This window comes from Acomys russatus, chromosome 23 (assembly GCF_903995435.1).
Source record: "Acomys russatus chromosome 23, mAcoRus1.1, whole genome shotgun sequence".
Lineage (NCBI taxonomy): Eukaryota > Metazoa > Chordata > Mammalia > Rodentia > Muridae > Acomys > Acomys russatus.
In genome coordinates, this window is record NC_067159.1 from 18,718,569 (window position 1) to 18,741,797 (window position 23,229).

A 23,229-nucleotide genomic window follows, 5' to 3' on the forward strand; every position below is an offset into this window, starting at 1 on the left:
CTGAACAAAGGATCCAACAGGCTCCCCTCCGTATCGGTAAACTAATCTGCCCTCTTCATGACTGTTATATGCACTCATTGCCTCTGTAAGCAGCACAGAGAAACTTAATAATCCCATTTACTCGTAAATGTCCACAAGAAGGTTAGATTTTTGTTTTTTGTTTTTTGAGACAGGGTTTCTCTGTGTAGCCTTGGCTGTCTTGGACTTGTCTTGTAGACCAGGCTGGCCTCAAACTCACAGCGATCCTCCTGCCTCTGCCTCCCGAGTGCTGGGATTAAAGGCATGTGCCTCTACGCCTAGCCAAGGAAGGTTAGATTTTTTTTTTTTATCATGAATGACTTTCAAGGCATATCAGCATTATTAAAAGTGAGAGATATGTAATTAACCAATGTCACCAAGTCCCAGTGACCAACATTTAACTACAACTTAACTGGAGAAACAATTTGAGTAGAAAAAAAAAATCAATAGCTGTCCACTGGGATGTCAATTATACCAAATCTATGGAAAATATCTTAAGATTATGTCATATAGTAGGTTAAAAAAACATATTTGTAGATGGGCGTGGTGGTTCTTTAATCCCAGAAATTGGGAGGGAGAATTTGAGGCCAGCTTGATCTACAAGTGCAGAACAGCCAGACTTGCAAAAGAGAAACCCTGTCTCCAAAAACTAAAAACAAAGACAACAACAAAACCCAAAACCCAAAACATTTGTGTACTTCAAAACATACAATTATGGTTCTGTTTTCAATCAGTAACTCAACACACCTCCCTCTCTCTGACTCGTCATTTAAACTCAACCAATTCTGCAGACACATTGTGGGTGCACAGGTGCTACCACACAAGTGTAGAGGTCAGAGGACAACTTTGAGGAGTCAGTTCTTTCCTTCTACCATGTGGGCTCTGGGACTTAACTCAGATGACCTGGCTTAGGGGCAAGCGTCTTTACTCGCTGGCTTATCTCACCAGCTTTTCTTCCCTTTATTTCTGAGATAGGATCTGGAAAAAAAATGTATTATAGGTTAACCTGGAACATATGTAGCCAAGGCTGGCCTTAAATATGTGATTCTCTTGCCTCAGTTTCCTAAGTGGTGAGATTACAGGGGAAGCCATCGTACCTTGCCTCATTGGTTTTTCTATTTGAAATGAAGTATCGTACTACAAACTGGACATTTTTGCTGTTAAAAGGAGACTCAGTTACATTAGGTTTTGCATATAAAGCATCTCAGACAGGAAGTGGCCTTCAGCGTGCCTACCTCTTATTAAGGAACTGATGCCCAGTCTAGTAACGAAGATATTGTCCAGCTCTTCGCTTCCCGTGAACAGTTCAGCCACTACATAGAGATTGGGCTGTAACTTCCTAGCAGCATCCAGCATGTACTGCAAAAAGCAAAGTCACAAATGTAAAGAAAGAAGAGAGCAAGTCGGAGAGGGAAGGAGGGGACAAGACTGGGTGTGGATTTGATGTAAGATAGGTCCAAAACAAGAGAAATGCAAACAGTACAAACAAAGTGTGATGTGCACATGTAGGAGAACACGAGAGAGAAGAGCACACATGGGGGCAGGGGTTTACAGGGAACACTGCTGAAAAGGGAGATTAGATTTTGTAGACATAGGGACAGGGGGAAGGAAAAAGAAAAAAGAAAATGTTAGTGCTATTAAACATACAGCCTGTAACTGCAATTGTGCCAGTCTTCCCCCTGGTTTTTATTTGTATTTAATACCTCTCATAAGATAGCTCTCTTGCTGGGCATGGTAGAACACACCTCTAATCCCAGGGCTAAGGAGGCAGAGGCAGGCGGATCTCTGTGAGTTCGAGGCCAGCCTGGTCTACAAAGCAAGTCCAGGACAGCTAAGGCTACACAGAGAAACCCTGTCTTAAAAAAAACAAAACAAACCAAAGCAAATAAAACAAACAAACAAAAAGCCAGATTGTTCCTCTCTGGGTGGCTAAGTCAAAACTGATAATTATATCAGCTGGTGAATTATTTAGCAAAGGTTAGGCTAAACTTCATCCTTAGATAACAACAAAAAACGGTATCTTATAATCTCTCTCTCTCTCTCTCTCTCTCTCTCTCTCTCTCTCTCTCTCTCTGTGTGTGTGTGTGTGTGTATGCATGCACATGTAACACTGGTGCTAATGATTTACCAGAGAAACAGAAAACAGTGGCTAATCAGATTGCTTTCAATTTTATTCTTGAAGGAAACACAAGGTTAGTAAAATACCCAAATTTTTATCAGCTAAGAAGTAGAATCCTAGAGGACTCTGCTGTTTATTAATTTGCTATAATGTTATAACAATATTACAAATACGACTTTTATTTTACTATTACTAAAAGCACAACTGAAAAAGACTCTCTGCTTACTTTTTGGTGGTAAATAATGTTCTACCAGCCTGGCTAATGTTTCCTATCAAATCACTCCAAATTAAAATCATGTGGAATCACACACACACACACACACACACACACACACACACACACAGAGAGACAGAGACAGAGACAGAGACAGAGACACAGAGAAAGACAGAGAGACAGAGACTACAAATTATACAAGTTGATGTTTTTTATACAAGTACTTTGTTTTGTTTTGTTTTTTTTTTTTGAGATAGGTTCTCAGTATGTAGCTGACTGTCCATGGAACTTATTATTAGACTAGGCTGGCCTCAAACTTACAGAGATCTATCTGCCTCTGCTTCCTGAGTGCTGGGATTAAAGGCATGAGCCACTAAACCAGCTTATAAGCACATATTTTCATGAACTGTCACTTCAAAAACTACCAAAGATCTTACAACCAGGATAAAGTTTATGTGTTTATTTACAAAACTGTATTAGGTAAAGGACAGTGCAGCGATCAATGAGGCACAAACTAGCTTCAGCATGCCACAGCATTAGTGCTTAAATATTCACTGTAGGGGATAAGGGTAGAGCTTAGTGTAAAACAGAACATAGTTCTAAAATGTGCAATGCTCTAAGTACCCCTAAAACGAAAATAAAAGCCAGATTTTTTTTTTTTTTTGAGACAGTGTTTCTCTGTGTATCCCTGGCTGTCCTGGACTCAATCTCTAGACCAGGCTGGCCTCGAACTCACAGAGATCCCACTGCCTCTGCCTCCTTAGTGCTGGGGTTAAAGGCGTATACCACCACTGCCTGCTCCATTCAAGTTTACATTGGCTAATAAAATATATACTGGAAACAACTTAAAAGACAACTTAACACTTTACTCATTACCAATAACAAAGTTATTCTACATGTTACTACATAAAAAATGCTCTTTTAAAATTTAAAGACTAACTTATTAAACACTTTAGGGCATACTATTTTATAGCAGTTGTATCAAAAGGTTGCCAGAATTAGATAAGCTGTTATGTGTCAAATATTACTATCAAATCCACAGCAGTGCACATCCAGCAGACTAGACCTGCATGGCAGGCACTCTGCCAGACGTCACTGCATTTCTTCTGTCAAGGTAGAGTTGTTCCTACCTCAGCCACGTGAAGAGGCGTGGAGTGGCAGTTGTCAAGACGCACTCCCTGGAAATAAGTGGCAGTTATCTCAGTGTATTTTTTCATGTGTGCCCACAGATAAGGGGAGTCCTCTGGTTTATTCCCATAGCGCAATTTAACACTGTCACCCCAGCAAATAAGTTCTCTCCTTAAGTAAACATTTGAACCTGTGAAAGAAGAACAATTGCCTTAGTGGTGTATGAAACCAAATGACAACAATCATATCAAGAAAACAATGCTGCTTCTAAACTTTGTTACTGGGCTAGCGAGATGGCTCAGAGGTTAAGAGCACTGGTTGACCTTCCAAAGGTCCTGAGCCACCAGGTGGTGCTGGCTCCCAACCATCTAGAATGAGGATCTGCCGCCCTCTTCTGGCATACAGGTGTATAGCGGGCAGAGCACTGTATACATAATAATACATAAATCTTAAAAAAAAAATAAAGCACTTAAACTGTGTTATTTCTTCCATAAATGATATTCTTGATAAATTAAAAAGAGGTATAATCCTAGCACTTGGTAGAGCAGAGGCAGGCTGATCGCTGTGAGTTCAAGGCCAGCCTGGTTTACAAGCGAGTTCCAGAGCTATGCAGAAAAACTCTGTCTTGAAAAACAACAACAAAAAAGATATGATTTTATGTGTATGGGTGTTTTGTCTGCAGGTATATCTGTGTAAAATGTGTGTGCCTGGTGCCCTCAGAGGCCAGAAGTAAGTGTTTGACTCCCTGAAACTGGAGTCGCGGATGGTGGTGAGCCACTGTGTGCGTGCTGGGAATTGAATCGAGGTCCTCTCTCTGCTGAGCCCTCTCTCCCACTTCCTGACTAGAGTTACATCTACAGTGGTCTTCCACAAGCTCTGCTTTCCCCATCTATACAGAAGAGAAAACTCAGGCACCTGGCTCAGCAAAGTTGCGAAGAGGATCATCGCCCATCACCCACCCATTGTGCGCCATCAGAAAACAGGCTTTATCTGGGAGGTGGATCATGGATTCTTCTGTGGATAAGGCCATTTCTTCAAAGGGGAAAGTAAAATATCTAGAGAGGCAGAATTGAAATAATGTCCACACAAAGAAATTCCTTAAAGAGCATTTTAAGTAGCAACATTAACAATTAAGCATCTTCCCTAATGAGTAGAATGAATAAAATCAGTTTGGCCCCATTTATACAATACAAACTCACAGAGAGCAAAGATCACCAGTGGACTTTCCAAATAAATCAATACGATTTGAAGAACGACTAACATTTTAAATGACCTTCACAACTTTATAAAATTATAAGGAAACTATTGAGGCTGTCCTACCCTCTAGCTGCCCGACATAAGTTGTATGCTTTATAAATGTTTTTATTAATTCTATTTCATGTGTATGAGTGTTTTGCCTGAATGTATTCAGCATACTGTGTGTATGTCTGGTGCCCCTGGAACTGGAGTTGCAAGCTGCTTGCTGTGCAGAAGCTGGGAACTGAACCCAGGTCCTCTGCAAGAGCAGCAGCATCTAGCCCCTATGCTGCACGGTTCTGTGTAAGGAGCTCGGTGCTTGCTCTCTCCATTAACACTAAATCTACTACTGCTAAGTGCATTCTTGCAGTGCATCCTCCAAGGTCATCTATTGGAACTTTAGCTCCTTTGCCCCCTACCTTGCCCTTTCTTTAGATATAGTGTCACTCTGTAGAATAGGCTGACCTTAAACTTGGACTCCTCCTGTCTCTGCCTCTATATGGCTGGGATTACAGACGTGTATCACCATAGCAGGTGTGAAGCCTTAATTCCTTTAAGTAGAGGTGTTGGGAGATGGAGTCCAGCAACAGATGTCTGGGTTGGGGCAGGACACCATAGGGAGCGGATTACTATCTTTATCCTCTGAGCGAGTTCTTGCTCTCGGGGAGCTGGCATAGTCATCATGAGGTGGATGTTCAGAAGCCGCCCTGTGCTTCGTGCCCTTCATCTCCTGCCATGAGCTGAGATAGCCCAAAGCCCTGGCCAGAAGATGAGCAGGTTCTGGTGCCACGTTCTTAGACTTCCTGGTCTGTGGACCCTCAACCAAATTAAACTCTCTTTCTTTATAAATTACCCATTCTCTGGTATTCTGTTTTAGCAACAGAGAACAGACTGACATTAAGTACATATTCCTCCAGAAGTATCAATGTAAATAAATGTTAATGAATTCAAACTAAGGATAGTTTCTCTAAAGATTTTCCTAATAAAATTAATCATTATTAAGTCTATTTCTGAATCAAAATTTCTATTTCAATGTAATGTATTGAAGTCATACCTCAAAAAATATAATGTAGGTTAAGTTTAAAAGCTAAATATTATCAGCTTTTAACTATCAGCAAGAAGGCATGTTTAAAAATAGAATGAATACCTGGTAACTAAAGGATATTTCCTGGTGACAGGTCCTAGTTTAGGGCCATGGCCAGCCAGTCGTTCATAAAACACATTTCCCAAAAGACAATTAACTGCCTAGAAAACATGGAAGTATGTTACAATCCCAATGAAAAGAGCAGACACTCAAACTGAGCGAAACACAGAGGAAAAGCAGTGGTTTAAAATGAGGTGGACCTGCTCCTGGTGGCAGCTGGTGAGCTGGTGCTTCTCTGAATTTAACTCCTCAAGCCTCTTGCAGAAACAATTACAGCACTCTTCGATTGCAGCTGGCCCATTGCTAGTGCAGAGGGAGCAAACCAAACATCAGTGCTTTCATAAAACCCACTTAAACATTTCCAGAAAGTGTCACAGAAATCTCAAACGCTGTCATTGGGATCTGAGCTACAACTCAGCGGCTATTTCATTTGTAGAACATTTTACATACACGTTTGGCAGGATGGCCTGACAAAGAGACTATAGGAAAACATCAGGTGTTGAAATGACAGATTATTTCATTTTCGTTTTATTTATTTATTTTCATTTTATTTACATTACTGTTGTTCTATCTTTATCCATGCCCATCTTGTAGGCAGGGTAAATTTTGGGTCAAAGTTTTTGTTGATGGGTTGGTTTTCCACTCCCTCCACTAGGAGTTCTATCTTCTTTGAGGATGGCTTCTTCAGTCTCCATGTCCCCTGCTACTAGTGTTCTTAGCTAGACTTGCCTTCATTTCTTTCCTGGAGCCTACTCTGTCATTGACAGAATGTCCAATCAATGCCTGGTCACACTGTGGGAGAGAGCCAATACCTGACACTATTAACGACACTTTGCTATGCTTGCAGATAGGAGGCTGGCATAACTGTCCTCTGAGAGGCTGCACCCAGCAATGGATGCTGAGACTCACAGCCAAAAATGTGGTAGAGTGCAGCGAGCCCTGTGGAATACCGGGGGGAAGGATAGAAGGACTAGAGGGGACAGGAGTTCCACAAGAAGACCAACAGAACCAACTAACCTGAGCCTAGAGGAGCTTGAGGTGACTGAAGCCCCAACCAAGGACCATGATGACTGGACCCTGCACATGTGTACCCGACGGGCAGCTCAGGCTTCATGTAGGTCCCCTAGTAAGAGGAGCAGGGGTATCTCTGATAATAACACTGTTGCCTGCTTTTTGATCACTTTTCCCAGCAGGGCTGCCTTGTCAGGCCACTGTGGAAGACGATGGAGGCAATCCTGATGCAATTTGATGTGCTGGGGATGGTAGGGGTGTGTGTGTGTGTGTCTCCCCTTTTCCTAGGGGTAAGGGAGTGGGGATGAGGGGAAGAGGAGGGAAGGGGCTACAAATGGGATGTAAAGTGAATAAATAAATTAACAAAAAAGTACATTGCTGTTGTGCTCTGCTTCCACGTATGTCTGTGTGAGGGTGTCAGATACCCTGGACCTGGAATTACAGGCAGGTGTGAGCTGCCATGCGGGTGCTAGGATTTAAACCGAGGTCCTTTGGAAGAGTAGCCAGTGCTATTAACTGCTGAGCCATCTCTCCAGCCCTACTTCATTTTATTTAAAAAAAATTTATTACATTTATTTATTTATTTGTTCACTTATTTATTTATTTAATTGCTACATGTGGGCTGTGTGCACATGCTACAGCATGTGAGCATGGGTCAAAGGACAACTGCTGCTAGTGGATTCTCTCTTCCCAGTATGTGGGTTCTGACGGTCAGTTTCAAATTGTTAGCAAGTGCCTTTACCTACTGAGTCGTCTCATCAACTACCTGCTTTATTTCTTTTTCCATGAACATTTTAATAAATAGCATTAATGTTTATGAGTAACAGAAAGGGCAAATACATAACATACTCATGTGGTATGAAAGTCGCCAGTGCGATGTTCATATCTACAGTGCAGCCAAGCCGTCTGTATTCAGGGTCCTGAATAATTTTAAGAGGTTCCTTTGGATCAGACTTCACGACTCTCCTGTTTTCTGAAAGAAAGAAATATATTATTTTAAATGTAAACATCAACCAGGTGTGGTGGCGCACGCCTGTAATCCCAGCACTTGGGAGGCAGAGGCAGACAGATCTCTGTGTGTTCAAGGCCAGCCTGGTCTACAAAGTGAGTCCAGGACAGCTAGGAATACAAGAGAACCCCTGTCTCAAAAAACCAAAATAAATAAATAAATGCAAACATTGACAGAAGATTATAACTGTCCCTTTTTCAAGTTTTTAGTATATAGCTATTCATAGAAAAAAATGTAAAAAGTTAGCAATATCTTTCCTCCCTCCGTCCCCATCCTATTTATATATGTGTCCCCATACACAGGGCAGGGGACATAAAAGGAGAGACAAACTTTTAAAAGATAAAAACATAGGGTTCCTTCAGTTCAGCTTTGCTGCTTACCATGAGATCTTCATGCCTTAAAAGTCTCTAGCATACACATGCTGGCTCAATATATGTTCTAATGAATGAATGATGAAAACACAAAGTAATTTATCAAAAGCTCTAGTAAAATAAAATACTTTAAAAAACACACCTACAAAAAAAAAAAAAAAAAAAAAAACCAACAAAAAACCAAAACACACCTACCTAGAAGTGGTTAAGAGAAATAATCAACTGAAATAATAAATTTATACTGTCAATGAAAAGAAAAAAAATCAAACATATAGTGTAGTCTCATTTAATTTATTAAATATTTACTTAGTAATATTTAATAATACTTATTTAATACTATTTATTTAATATTTAATAGATACATGTTAAATATAGCCTTATGTATTAAATAGCTATTAACACAATGCACGTATATATATTATAGAGAAAGTTATATGAAACTATAGGTAAATTGTGACTTTCCTTGAAAAATAACTTAAAAAAAAAGAAACTACTAACTTTAAGATTTGAGAAGGGAGAATTTGGGGGGGGGGAGGAATGGGAGGATACAAGGGATGGGATAAACATTGAGATGTAACAAGAATAAATTAATAAAAAAAATAAAAAAATAAAATAAAATAAATAAATAAAGTAAAAAAAAAAAAAAAAAATAAAATAATTATTAACCATTAAAAAAAAAAAAAAAAAAAAAAAAGAGAAGGGAGAATTTGCTATATAAATGTGGTTCTCCCTCTCAAGTGCTGAAAGTAAAGGAATGTACCACTATGCCAAGAAAAACTGGAGTTTGCAGTATAAAAAAATAACACAAATATGATGCAATGAAGATTTAATAATGATGTTAACTAGAAAGAAAGAGTCACCTCTTTAAGAGCAACTTTACATTTCTTACAAAGTGATAGAGACAGCTAGGCATGGTGGTGCACACCTTTAATCCTGGCACTTGGGAGGCACAGTCAGGTGGATCTCTGTGAGTCAGAGGACAGCTTGCTCTACAAAGTGAGTCCAGGACAGCAGGGGCTACACAGAGAAACCCTGTCTCAAAACCCAAAACCAAACAAACAAAGTGACAGGCCTTTACCTTGTGTGAGAAGTCTTCTAAATTGCTCAACTACTTTGTGAACATCTACTTGGAAAAACTCCCAGAGTTGAATCCTTGGGTAAATGTCCTCCCAAATTATTTTCCGAATGCACTGAAAAATTTTCAATATTAAAAACAACATAAAATGTATTTGACCAGGTTCCTTCCAGCTTATTAAGCCATAGTCTACACATTTTCATTTATATCTGTAATCTGTTCTTTGGAACTTAGAGGGGTGGTCTTCTGCACACACTCACATTCATGTGTTGATCGTTTTCAATCAAAGCAGGGACTCCTTTTTCTCTGTACTTCCCATCGGCAACACCACAGGACAAATGCCACAGCGCTCTGTCTAGGACCCAGGCAGGTTTCAAGTGTGGAGAATTGACAAGATTGTATGCAGATTCTGGGTGTTCCTGGACCCACCTACTATTAGCAGCTTAAATAAAAGTCAAGAAGACATTTTGTGGTTAGGTTGCACTTTACAATCACTACTGATCCTACTCCATCCTTTACTTAGCAACTTGTTTACTTAGTGTTTATTTGTACTTAAAATAAATAAACACTTGGATAAAGATAGGATAAATTAGGAACACTAGGAACATAGATCTCATATCATAATAGTTAAACATGGCAGCGTTTGTTTGTTTGTTTACAGTTTTTTGAAACAGGGTTTCTCTGTGTAGCTCTGGCTGTCCTGGACTCTGTAGAGCAGGCTGGCTTCAGACTCACAGCGATCCACCTGCCTCTGCTACCTGAGTGCTGGGATTAAAGGCGTGCGCCACCACCTCCCAGCTTAGTGGTTTGTACTTATAAACCCAGCACTTGGGAGGCTGATGCAGGATTACCACAGCTTGGACTACAAAATGAGACCTTCTCAAAAACAAAAGCAAACCAAAAAAACCAAACACTATACTGCAAGTCTCCCATGTAGCTAGGTGTGATAAGAGACAAAATCCTTTGGAAGGCAGAAGCAGGGGGATCTCTGTGAGTTCGAGGCCAGCCTGGTCTACAAAGTGAGTCTAGGACAGCTAGAGCTGTTACACAGAGAAACTCTGTGGCAGAGAGGGGGGGTGGAGAACATCTTATCTGAAGCAATACTGGCAGAAGTAGCACACACACACCAGATCGTGACTTTAAAGACATGACTTCCCATTTCCACTAAGAGCAGCACCAGGAGGCAGAGCAGCCATATTTGACTAAACATTGTAAACAAAGTGTTGGAGATGATAGTGTGACCCAGAAGAAGGAACCTGGCTCCCCATGACGGCTGAGCTAACTCCAATCTGGAATGCCTACCTGGTCTTCTGAAAGGGATAACTACAGTTTCTGATTAAGTGTCCTTATGAGCCACTACCTTTGCAGTACTCAAGCTTACTATTTGTAGCGACGTGTCCATATGCCGTTTGCTAAGTTAATGTGAGTATCATGGATGTCTAAGTCATTGTCAATATTGCCAATTTCCAAGTGGTGAATATGAAGTTACTCAAATACAAAGTTTTCACTGTAGGCTTTGAAGCCTGGAACATCGTATTTCAGAACGTATCTTTTAAAAAATCCAACTTTGTCATTACTATTGGAGACTATTACTAATAGTGATGAACTATATGGATATGCCTTTCAAGATCTTCCTAATTTATATGGCTACTTAGGAAAGGCTTTATGGAACAGCTATGAGTCCTTAAAACTACACTACGCAGAACTCCCATTGTTGACACATGCAAGCAGTAGTTTCCAGACTTCCCACGCTGTAGCTCACACAGTGGATCCTGGTAAGGCACATCAGTTAAAGTGGAAGGCCATGCCATAGGCCTCATGAAGCCAGCTGTGCTGAGAGTAAGGAGAACAAATATCTCCTTAGAGGATTGCTGTCCAGAAAATGCTGTGAATTCTATTTGGGAGCCCAAACAATCTAGCTTTACTTTTTTTTAGTACTGGAGATGCCAGAGTATACTCTTTCATCATGTCAAAGATTTAACTTGGAGGATTTATCAATAGTTTTCTCTTCAATAATGGAAACTGTTGTTGTTATTATTGGGTTTCTGGGGACAGAGTCTCATAAAACAACCTTTCTGGTCTGCAACTCACAATGCAGCCCAGGCTTGTCTTGAACTCACAGTAATCTCCCACCTCTGCCTCCCAAGTGCACAGGACAGAACAAGGGTTCCTGCAGTACAGCAGCATACATCTGTCCCTTTTGTGCATTCTCCTATTTTCATAAACATCACATGTAAAGCACCTCCATGTTGATGATACGCTCACCTCACACCACTTCCTCCAAAGTACAAAGGTATTAATCCATAAAAAGTTTTCAAAATTGAAGGCTTCTTAATTGTCTTTTTGATCTTCAGAATGAATGTTACTTAGGGCTGGGACAGGCCTAAGTGGCCAATAGCTTGCTTAGTTTAGCATTTATGAGGCCCACTATTAATTCCTCACACTGAAAAATACTACTACTCCTAAAAGTAATATTGTAAAGTGAAATGAAAATGCTAATAAAATAATAGCAATGTAATATTCACGCAGAAATCATTGGTGCTCATACCAGTATGATTGTAGACAACATCAGTAATACAGAGAATATTCCACTCCCTTTTCAGCTTCTCCACTAGCTGCCCCACATCACTCCAGGTATATCTCTTATTCGGCCTTGAAAAGTCAGGATTTAATTCTAACTGGTCAGCAAGGGAGTAGCATGACCTGGACAGTCCAAGGGTCTGCAGTGGGGTGAAGTGAATCATGTTGTAACCTACAAATGAGAAAATACAGACCATGCTATGAAAAAGCAAACGGATCAAACTCAAGCGAAGCAAAGTATAAACACGAGCTTTCCTAAGTACTTATCAACAGTAAGACTAAGCCGCTAGTGGGAAAGGACAGTGACCACCCCACTGTCAGCAAATGCACTCAAGGCTTTCAGCCTGTCACTGTCCACGTCTACAAGAAGCAGGTGATGACATGATGTGCTCGGTAACCATCACCACAGTACTTAGCTACCATCAGGTTCAAAAGCAATTGCTGACAGGACAGAGTGGCTTGTACAAACTATGCTACCCAGGCGTGACACTTCAAATGCCCGTGGGATGTGCACTCATCATAGTTATGCCACTGAAGCTGAAGCTGCATCCCTTCCTTACGTAACTTGGCTTGACAGCAGAATGCTGATGGTACTCTTACATACTAGGAAACTACAACCTGGCTTCTTTTTACTCTTGGCATGTCTACTAGCATATGCCTTTTATATGCAAAACAGATAATCAATATTGGTTAACTAAAACTATATATATTGATACATTTTTCTCTCATGCTTTAATAGTTTATTACTAATTTTCATGTGCCAAATAAATCTTACAAATCATAATCATTTTATTTTATGTTCAAGGCACTCCCTTGGTTAATCTGACGCACATAACCTGGCACTTGTAGAAGCTGTAGATTTTCTTTTTATTACTACGTTAGTAAGCAAGACTGAAAGGCAAAGGAAAGCTTTGGAAAGCCGTATCATAGCAGCTATGGTTAGCTTTAAAAAAAAAAAAAAAAAAAAAAAAAAAAAAAGCAAACTGCACACTACCTGACTCCTTTGCAACCCTTAGTCGGCTCTCCCACTCTTCAAAGGGTCCTAAACACTTCGCTAAAAACGTCTGCAGGGTGACACAGTCCAAGGGCAACACGTTGTTATCAGCTCCAATGCGTAAAATGGGGTCCACAACTATGTACCCTCCTCCACTTTTCTCATTTCTAAGGGAAAATGACCGAAACATTTTTAATTAGTTAGAGGAAAAAAATCATTAACTCAATTTGATTCTATCTGGAAGGTTAACTGCCCATTTAAACCCCTCCTTCTTTTCTTCCCATTCATCCAGGGTCTCATGTAGCCCAGGCTGCCTCATACTGACTATGTAGCTGAGGAAGGCCCTGAAAGCCAAATCTTCCTGCATCTGTATACACAGGGATGGAATAAAGGCATGCACCACCACATGTAGCTAAAAAATGTTTATTTATAAGTATATAAAACTCATTTACAAGGTTTCAACAAAACAACATACTAGGTATTTTCCTTTCCTTTTTTCTTTTTTTAAATTATGTGTTCTTGTGTGTCAGTGTGTGGCTATGTACACTGGAGGTCAGATGCCTACGGAAGTCAGAGGAGGGCTCCTCCTGGGGCTGGAGTTACAGGAGGCTGTCATGTGGAGGCTGTGAGGCACCTGATGTGGAGGTTGTGAGGCACCTGATGCATAGGCTGTGAGGCACCTGACGCAGAGGCTGTGAGGCACCTGATGTGGAGGCTGTGAGGCACCTGATGTGGAGGCTGTGAGGCACCTGCTGTGGAGGCTGTGAGGCACCTGCTGTGGAGGCTGTGAGGCACCTGCTGTGGAGGCTGTGAGGCACCTGATGTGGAGGCTGTGAGGCACTTGATGTGGAGGTTGTGAGGCACCTGATGTGGAGGTTGTGAGGCACTTGATGTGGAGGTTGTGAGGCACCTGATGTGGAGGCTGTGAGGCACTTGATGTGGAGGCTGTGAGGCACCTGCTGTGGAGGCTGTGAGGCACCTGCTGTGGAGGCTGTGAGGCACCTGATGTGGAGGCTGTGAGGCACCTGATGTGGAGGCTGTGAGGCACCTGATGTGGAGGTTGTGAGGCACCTGATGTGGAGGTTGTGAGGCACCTGATGTGGAGGCTGTGAGGCACCTGATGTGGAGGCTGTGAGGCACCTGATGTGGAGGCTGTGAGGCACCTGATGTGGAGGCTGTGAGGCACCTGATGTGGAGGCTGTGAGGCACCTGATGTGGAGGCTGTGAGGCACCTGCTGTGGAGGTTGTGAGCCACCTGCTGTGGAGGCTGTGAGGCACCTGCTGTGGAGGCTGTGAGGCACCTGATGTGGAGGCTGTGAGGCACCTGATGTGGAGGTTGTGAGCCACCTGATGTGGAGGTTGAGAACTAAACTTGCATCCTCAATGAGAGCAGTTCAAGCTCTTAACCCCTAAGGTATCTTTCCAGTCCCATCTAATATATATCTAAACAGAATAAAATAGGACATCCAGTAATATTGATTTATTAGAAAATAAATAATGTTAATGCCTACTAATAATGGTATCATTCAAATAAACAATATCCTACACATCAGTACAGAAAAGCTTGGAGTTTAACTACATATGACTTGAATCTGCATTGGACTGGACTATACAGTGACCTCCTCAAAACTGAAGAATCGGGCTGGAGAGACGGCTCAGATGTTAAGAGCACTGGCTGCTCTTCTGGAGGTCCTCTGTTCAATTCCCAGCAACCACATGGTGGCTCCCAGCCATCTATAATGTGATCTGATGCCCTCTTCTGGCCTGCAGGTTTGTTAAAAAAACAAACCTGAAGAATCACAGCCTAACTGCATCTCAAGAAATCACTGTAGTTGTGTGGTAGTGGTGGTGCATGCCTTTAATACTCGCAATGGGGAGGCAGAGGCAGGCAGATCTCCAGGGCTCACAGAGAAACTCTGTCTCGAAAAACCGGTAAATAAATAAAGAAAAGAAAGCACCATAAGAGCTGCGTAGCCTTGTTCAGACAGTAACGCGTAGGGTCAGATAACTGAAGTTACAGAACTCGTCAGCTCCCGGCCTACCCTTGAAGGAAGTGGTACTGAAAAGACCCAGACTGCTGCAGATGAAGTTTACAGTATTTATCAGAGTCATCTTCTCTTTCCGTTGGGTTTTCCCAATCCAAGGAGTGAAATTTTTCTCGATTAAATGCTTCTCCAGGAAACGGGTAATTTGTATACACTGTAACTGCTTTCCCTTGTAAAGTTGGGCCTAATCGGAACTGTAGCTCGAACCCTAAACAAAAAGCACATTGAATAAGTTACTTTAATAAACTCATTGAAGGATTTAACATTCAAACAGATGTCTTACTTAAGACATTATTAAAAACAGGGATTTTCAAATATACTTAAGATAATCTGTCATAACTAATGTTACTTTTGGAATTACCTGGCATTTTGATTTAGATGAAATTTATATTTTAACAAATATAAGAAGCACCTCTAATCCGTCTCATTTGCAGCATCCTCCCTCCTCTTCCCTGGACTCTGATTCCTATCCATACAACTGTGAGTGGTGCAGATTTTTCCTGACATTTGACCCTAATTCCTCTGCCACTCCACTCTGAACCTTTACTGTCATCTCTGAATCAGCACTCAGATGTAAGTGTCTGAGCAGAGATCTCTGTAATTTCGCAGACCGCAACAAAAAGTCAGAGAATGGGATCGTATGCGGAACCTGGGAGATGTTACAGGACAGCTGTCCTACTGCTCAGAGAAATGCAGCAGGCTGTAGAGTCTCAACAAGTATTCTGGAAGCCATGCAGTGCATCTTACACCAGCTCAAACACAGCAAGGTGCCAATGAAGGTCTGACCCCACCCCCCAGGGACGGGAAGCACTAGCTGGCAGTATCTGTTGATTTCCTTAAGGAACTACCCCAACATGGATGCTAGAAAGCTACCAAATACATCACTGAGCTCAGAATTGGGAAAGGATGTGTGCAGTGGGTTCTCATGAGACCGCATATGTTGCAGGAACACACTGCCTATATCCATACAATTCATGACTTTAATCCCAGCACTAGGGATGCAGAGGCAGGCGGATTGCTGTCTCGAAAAAACAAACAAACAAAAAACCCCAAAAATTTAAATATGGGTGCATCTCAATTAATGACAGACAAGAAAAATTGAAGAAGGTAGGAAAATTTTTGAGTAGAATTCCTAATGCTTACAAAATTTACTTACTGAGAATAAATATACTGTTAGGTATGGTGGAGCATGCCTTGGGAGGTACAAGGCAGGCAGATCTTTGTGAGTTCAAGGCCAGCACAGTCTACATAGTGAGTTCTAAGACAGGCATGCCTACATAGAGAGATCCTATCTGGAAAAAAAAAAGCAAGATGGGAATAAATATACTAACATTCATAATGCTTATGAAACATCCAACAAAATTAATAAAAAATTATACACTGAAGATATACCTAGCAATAGTGAATAGACCAGCTGATTCCTATGACTTACATACATATGTGTTTATGTATTTATTTTGTATGTGTTTGTGTCTGCACACAATCATGTTCCATGGCATAAGAGTAGAGGTCAGAGGACAACTTGCAAAAGTCAGTTTTTTCCTTCCACCACGTAGGTCCAAGGAACTGAATTCAGGTGATGTGGCTGGACAGCAGGTGCCTTTACCAGGGCCATCTCACCTACCACGAGGTTAAGTTCTAGAGAGATGGTCACCATAAGCAATGAACAGATCAAATAAACAAGAAAGATATTCTGTGCAGACAGGAGGATCCCTATGACTTACTGTCCAGCTAGTCTAGCCAAATTGGTGAGCCCCAGGGTCAGTAAGAGACACTTACCTCAAAAGACAGAGAGGCATTGCCTCCACACTCACACACATGTGTGCACACCCACATGTGTGAAAACATGCACACACATATAACACACACACACACACACACACACACACACACACACTTATTCTAACATGAGATATAGCTCAGTCTGGAAAGTGCTTGCCATCCACGTATAAAGACCCAAGTTTGGTCCCCAAAATCCATATCAAAAGCTGAGCATCTCAGCAATGGGGCAATGGGGACAAGCGGATCCCTGGGGCTCCCTGGCAACCCAGCCTGGCCTTACTGTCAATCGCAGCCCCAGTAAGGAACCTGTCTCAAACAACGAAGAAAGTTACACGACCATTCTGAGGAACAACATCCAAGATTAGCCTTGGCCTTCACATGAACATAAACACCTGCATAATGTGGACATACATACATATATACAGACATATACACACAACTATGATCATGGGGAAAAAGTGGATATTCATATGTCTCTGTGCTCCATTTAGACCACAATTTCAAATGTCTTCTTTTCTATTATATCTGCTATTCTGGATCAATGACCTTTGATGCTTATTTGTTTTGGGGTATCATGAACTGCACCCACTTAGGATAAAGAACTTAGCTGCTAAACCTATTGCTCTGACTGCTCCTATAGCTAATTCCTACCCTTCCATGTTCCTCCAGGCCACCTTATTTCCTGAGACACAATGCAGAGCTGCCGGTTTCTCACTTTAAATCAATCTTAGCCAAGAAGGCAAGTAGAAAGTGGAGATACGGTGAAGACCAGCACATGACTAGTCAGGTTATAAGAGCAAAGCTGTTCTTAAAGGACATTCAGAGTGCTTTCCCTGCAAACACACTGCTGGCATGTTTTAGTGGTCTGCATGAACAACGAACACAGCCACCACAGTCCCTTAAGCAGAAGCCTACTTTAGAGCAAGGCCTTAGGTGGCTTCAATTCTGATAGCCGAAGGATGTGAGGAAGCTGCAGAGGGCAGTAGACATTGGCTCATATGGCTTAAGAAAAGGAGTCACCTCTCTAATATAAAATTCCATACTGAAACAGCAAATGCCAACATAGAAGCTGCAGATCTGGCTCATGTAATTTCTTTTCTTTGTTTTGTTTTTGGTTTTTCGAGATAGGGTTTCTCTGTGTAGCCTTGGCTGCCCTGGACTCACTTTGTAGACCAGGTTGGCCTTGAACTCACAGTGATCCACCTGCCTCTGCCTCCCAAGTGCTGAGATTAAAGGTGTGTGCTACCACTGCCTGGCTGGCTCATGTTATTTCTAAGAGTGGCCAAGGCACTTTCAGTCTAGCTGGGACAGTCTTACATTAGAGCACAGTGCCACGTAGGACTTCCAGAGCTTCAGAGAAGCAACGCCTAGCTCCCCATCCTCAGAGGACAGGCTGAGTCCCTCAGTACTGGGAACGCAGCTGTGACTCAGGCTCTACGAGACTATACTAAATCCACACTGCCTATGCTCTACAGATAGAACAAGCCCTGCACGGCAGTTTATAGCAATCTTTTCCAGAATATCTTAGTCCATTTTTGATATCTCAGCTCAGGAAAATGAGTTCTTTTAAACTATTATTGTTTACAGACAATGAGGTAGACTACCCAAGAGCACTGGAAGAAACACGAAATGAGATTAATGTCATGCTTGCAATATAATATGATAGAACATCTATAGCTGGGGTGAAGGACTAAAATTGACTTTCACATACTTCTTAGGGCTATAGCTGGTAAGGCTATAGGACCATCAATAGTGATGTGTCTGGTGGATTCTAGATGGCGTTAACAGTACTGTGACGCCTGGTGCTGATGAAAATAACACGAATGGGAAGAAGCTGAGTTCAGTCCTCATAGACAGCTGTGGAGGGGGGAAGACTTTGGTGGAAAAGTAGATACACAACAGTAGTGTCTGAAGATGTTAGATATTTAAGATAAAAGTTTAGAGAAGGAGCTTTGTTTTGTTTTGTTTTGGAGTGGGTGGTGATTCTTTGCTTCTGATGCCCTAATACTGCGATTACAGGTTTTGTCACACACACACACACACACACACACACACACACACACACACACACACACTTTAGATAGTCTGTAAATCTGGCCATTTTATAGGAAATTCCATTATGGATAACATGCTATCAAAAATCATTTTTTAAAATCCTTCTGGGAAAAAAAAGGTATGGCTGAAATATAAAATAAGATTTAAAAAATCCACATCATAATCCTAGCACAAATGGGATGAACAAATAGGTTAGAAAATTGTTTTGATAATTTTTATACATTCCTATCATTTTATAATTGGGAAAAGAATTGTAAAATTAAAGTTGTGCTAATAATGAAATAGATTTAAAAATAACTTCACGAAGGATTAAAGCATAGCTGGTGTGTGGTGGCACACACAGGACATCTTGAATCCTAGAAGGAGGCTGAGGCAAGCAGCTCACAATTGCAAGACCAATCTAGGTGCATATGGAGTTCAAAGCCAGCCTGGGCCACACAGGAAGATCCCGTTTCAAAAATAAAAAGCACGCTTTCTCTCTCTGTGTGGGTCTTAAGTGCATGCCTATTATATCAGCATGCAGTAGGCCTAGGGAGAACGAGCACTGGAAAGGCTAGGCCAGTCTAGTCAATTTAGCAAGTTCCAGGCCTGTCAGGGCTAGAAAATGTCATCAGAAAACAAAAAACAAAGAACAACAAAAAAAAAAACCCTAAAACCCATCTCATAACAAGACCCACCTCAATCAATAAATGAAGTAAAAACCATTTTGATAGTTAAAATCATAAACAGCTATATCTTTCTAAGAAGAATTAAATTTATCATCAGAAAGTAGTAACATCTGGAACACGCACAAGTATCAGAGGCATTGTTGATATTTAAACAGCTTGTCTCTTAAGTTTATACAAATATTGCTTTAGTAATTACACAATGATTCAGAGAAACTGTAGCTAGTACAAAGGTTAAAACTCACCTACGCTGTCTTAAATAGTATTTGGAGCAATGAAGCATCTCTCTCAAGCAAACTTGAGAGAGGAAAGAAGCCCTCTTCAAATATGAGTATTCATTTATATGCAGCATTGATGTGATTGTCCTATAATCTATCTGAATTATGAAACACCAAATTAATGTAAAGGAAATGGAGAGCCATTTTCAGTTCCCAATATCAACTTGATGGCTTATAATTACCCCTTTCTCCAACTCTAGGGGACCCAACACCCTCTCTGGCCTCCATGGGCACCAGGCATACACACAAATAAAAAAGGAATTCTTGGTGGTTATGTATATTAAACCATGACCTTAATTATGAATCCCATTTATCAATTATGTGGACATTTGCTAAAGTCTGGCTAGTAAATAAATGTCTGTTTTTCCTGACTTTACCCCTAGTAATTATTTTTACAAGCAAATCTTTATTTGCACATGGAAAAACAACTAAAATCTTTGTTTAGAAGAGTTGAAACAGATTAGAAAATTTCTAAAGATGACAGGTATTCACGTATATGGATAAAACCATGCAATAACCAAAGCATTTCTAAAATAAATAATACGAACACTTTGCAATAATAAGGGAAACTGTATCCAGCTCAATACGTTTCTACAAATAAAGTTTTATTGGAACACAAGCATTTATGTCTCGTCTATGGCTGTTTTCATGCTATAGAGGCAGAATTCATTAGCTACAGCAGAGAGTAAGTAGATAGCTCCAAAGCTCTGACAGTTTTCCATTTGAACATCATAGGAAAAAAAACTACCAACTCTGCTCCAGATCTTCAGTTTCATTAAAAAAAAAAAAAAAAAAAAAAAAAGCAATTAACTCTCATTTATGTTTACCTCAAAGGGTCAAATCAAGTTTTGTTTTTTTCTGGTAATATTTTCTAAGTTTTGCATGACAGAAGGCTGATTATCATTTCTAGAAAGAAGAAATCTCAAAGAGTAAATGTCAAACACTTCTAGCTCATCTTTAAGTGCCTCAGCCTCATTCTCTGCCTTCCTCCCTCCTGCCTCCCCCCTCCCGCCCCCTTCCCTGCATCTCTTTTTCCATATATGTCTCACTTACTATGTAGGCCAGGGCTGACCTAGAACTCCACCTGCCTCTGCCTCCTAAGTGCTGGGACTAAAGGTATGTGCTACCAAACTGGCTATGTTTGACAATTTCTAAGAGGTAAAAGAGAGATGTTCATGTTTTTTTTTTTTCTTGTTATGAAATTTTTGAAAGATTCTAATTTTTAAATGTTAATTTAATTTACTTTAGTGTGTGGTTAAAAATGGAGTCTAGGGCTTTGTGCATGCTACATGAACACTCTACCATAAAGCCACAGCCTAAATCTGTATAATTTAAAACAATATGACTTGGCTACATAGCTCAGGTAAAGGTGCAATTTAAGGAAAAATACAAGAAATAAGGGAGGTTGGACTGTGAGCCTGTATTAGTCAGATTACAACCTGTACCTTTTCCACAAGAATGTCTTTTTTGTTTTGTTTTGTTTTTAATTTATGATGAACTAAGAGCATCAATACCAATGTGTGTGTTACCAAACTGAATTACTTTTCAAAGAAAGAGGTTACACTTTCTACTCAGTAGTGATTAGTACATTTCCCCAAAGCGCAAGGCCACTCTAAGCTGCTAAGTCAAAACACCGAAACTGAGCAGGTTCCCTACAGTACGTGAAATGCCTCTGCTAAAATTAGCTTAGGTCCCAACAGTACACCGTGTGGCTATCTGCTTCATGTTAACACTTTACTTGGGTCAGCCATGGCCCTCTTGTAGACAGCCAGCAAGGAAGACAAGTGACTAAATTACTACTGTAAACAAAAATTCCCCATTAGGCGATGGTAGATGGCTTTGGCAGCTGGAGGGGTGACTCGGAAGGTAAAAGTACATGCTGCTCTTGCAGAGGATCTGGGTTCGGCTTCCAGCATCCACGTCAGGCGGCTCACAAGTGCCTCAAATTCCAGTGTAAGGATCCAATACCCTCTGACCTTCGAGGGTACCTGCTTATGTATGGTGCACATAAACTCATGCTGACAGGCAAACATACAAGCAAAATAAGTAATAAGTAAATATTTCTTTAAAAAGAAAACCTTTGTAAATGAATATTTTATTTTTGTTTTTGGTGGTGGTAGGCTTTTTGGTTGTTGGTTTTTGTTTTGTTGTTTTGAGACAGGGTTTCTCTGTGTAGCCCTGGCTGTCCTGGAGGTTACGATGATGACTTGGCTGGCCTCAAACTCACAAATCCACCTGGCTCTGCCTCCTAAGTGCTGGGATTAAAGGTGTGCACCACCATGCTTAGCTGAATATTTTATTTTTAAAAAATTGTAATAATTGGGCTGGCAGGTTGGCTCAGTGAACATGCTTAACACCCAAGATTGTCAAACCTGAGCTCCCTCATGGAATACCTCTGTGGAAGGTGAGGACCAATTCCCAAAAGCTGTCCTCTGTCTTTCATACATTTTCAGTGGCACGAGAATGCCTGCAGTAGTCATACATACATGTCACACACACACACGCACACACACACAGAAGTAACAGTAAGTAAGTAAGCATGAAAGGTGTAAATCTGGATGACCCATATGAAAGGTGAAGAATCCATTTCAGGTTTGAGGGATACTCATTTGTTCATCTTCTGATACACAATGAGACAAGGAAAACAGAAAAGACTATAGCTTGAAGAGGACAGTTATTTACTTGGACTTTTTCTTGAATTTGAAGAATCTAAGGAGATGGCAGTGTTGAAAATTATAATTGGTTCCCGAAAAAAATAAAAGCAGAGAAGTGTTTGGAGAATCAATCAAATATGAAAACCCAAATATCAGATTTTTTTCCCTTTACATTTAATTGTGAGTTTACAGTTTTCTTATTCTGTTGCCCCTTTCAACGGTGACATCATTAGGTTCTTTAACCTGGTATGACTGTTTAGGCTGTTTGTTTTCTTTGTTTTTCTGTGTGTAACGTATGTGCAGGTGTATGCAGCTGTGAGTGTGCATGCAGAAGCCATAGACTGGTCAGCTGTGGCTTGTCTGTTGGTTGCTTTCCATTATTATTCTCTGCCTTTTTTTTTTAAAGAGAAAAAAATTAGAGATGTATCTATCTTATTTATTTATTTGGTTTTTAACAGGGTTTCTCTGTGTAACAGAGCCCTGGCTATCTGGGACTCACTTTGTAGACCAGGCTGGCCTCCAACTCACAGAGATCTGTCTGCCTCTGCCTTCTGAGTGCTGGAGGTGTGTACCACCACACTCGACTATTTTATATATATGTATAACCATGTGTGTCTCTGCCTCTCAAAGAAGCTAGAAGAGGGTGTCAGATACCCTGGAACTAGAGCTATACGAGGCTGTGAGCAGCCATGTGTGCGCAAGAACAGCAAGTGCTCTCAGATGCTGAGATATCGTTCTAGGCATCCCCACCTTATTTTTGAGAAGGGTCTCTCATTGAACATGGAGCTCACTGACTGGTCAGACTGGCTGGCCAGCAAGCCTCCTAGATCCACCTGTCTCTGCACACCCAG

General features: G+C 41.0%; 1 protein-coding gene and 1 long non-coding RNA gene across 3 annotated transcripts in view; both read right to left on the reverse strand.

Moving 5' to 3' along the window:
• The window catches only part of Agl (amylo-alpha-1, 6-glucosidase, 4-alpha-glucanotransferase), a 60,151-nt gene that overhangs the window by 32,301 nt on the left and 4,621 nt on the right, over positions 1-23,229 (reverse strand). The window contains exons 3-13 of one of the 2 annotated variants that reach the window (XM_051166066.1): positions 14,942-15,152; positions 12,900-13,066; positions 11,874-12,077; positions 9,586-9,767; positions 9,329-9,440; positions 7,720-7,843; positions 6,060-6,162; positions 5,863-5,960; positions 4,395-4,534; positions 3,482-3,669; positions 1,254-1,377 (exon numbers count right to left, since the gene is read on the reverse strand). In XM_051166066.1, coding sequence (XP_051022023.1) covers positions 1,254-1,377; positions 3,482-3,669; positions 4,395-4,534; positions 5,863-5,960; positions 6,060-6,162; positions 7,720-7,843; positions 9,329-9,440; positions 9,586-9,767; positions 11,874-12,077; positions 12,900-13,066; positions 14,942-15,152 — 1,653 coding nt within the window. The remainder of the gene's footprint in view (positions 1-1,253; positions 1,378-3,481; positions 3,670-4,394; positions 4,535-5,862; positions 5,961-6,059; positions 6,163-7,719; positions 7,844-9,328; positions 9,441-9,585; positions 9,768-11,873; positions 12,078-12,899; positions 13,067-14,941; positions 15,153-23,229) is intronic. The other variant, XM_051166067.1, reaches the window with a different exon arrangement.
• On the reverse strand, positions 13,591-14,246 carry LOC127206705 (uncharacterized). Its single transcript, XR_007832819.1, has 3 exons — positions 14,132-14,246; positions 13,856-13,901; positions 13,591-13,717 (listed from the first exon to the last, which is right to left on the reverse strand). It is a non-coding gene; the product is annotated as an uncharacterized LOC127206705 (long non-coding RNA).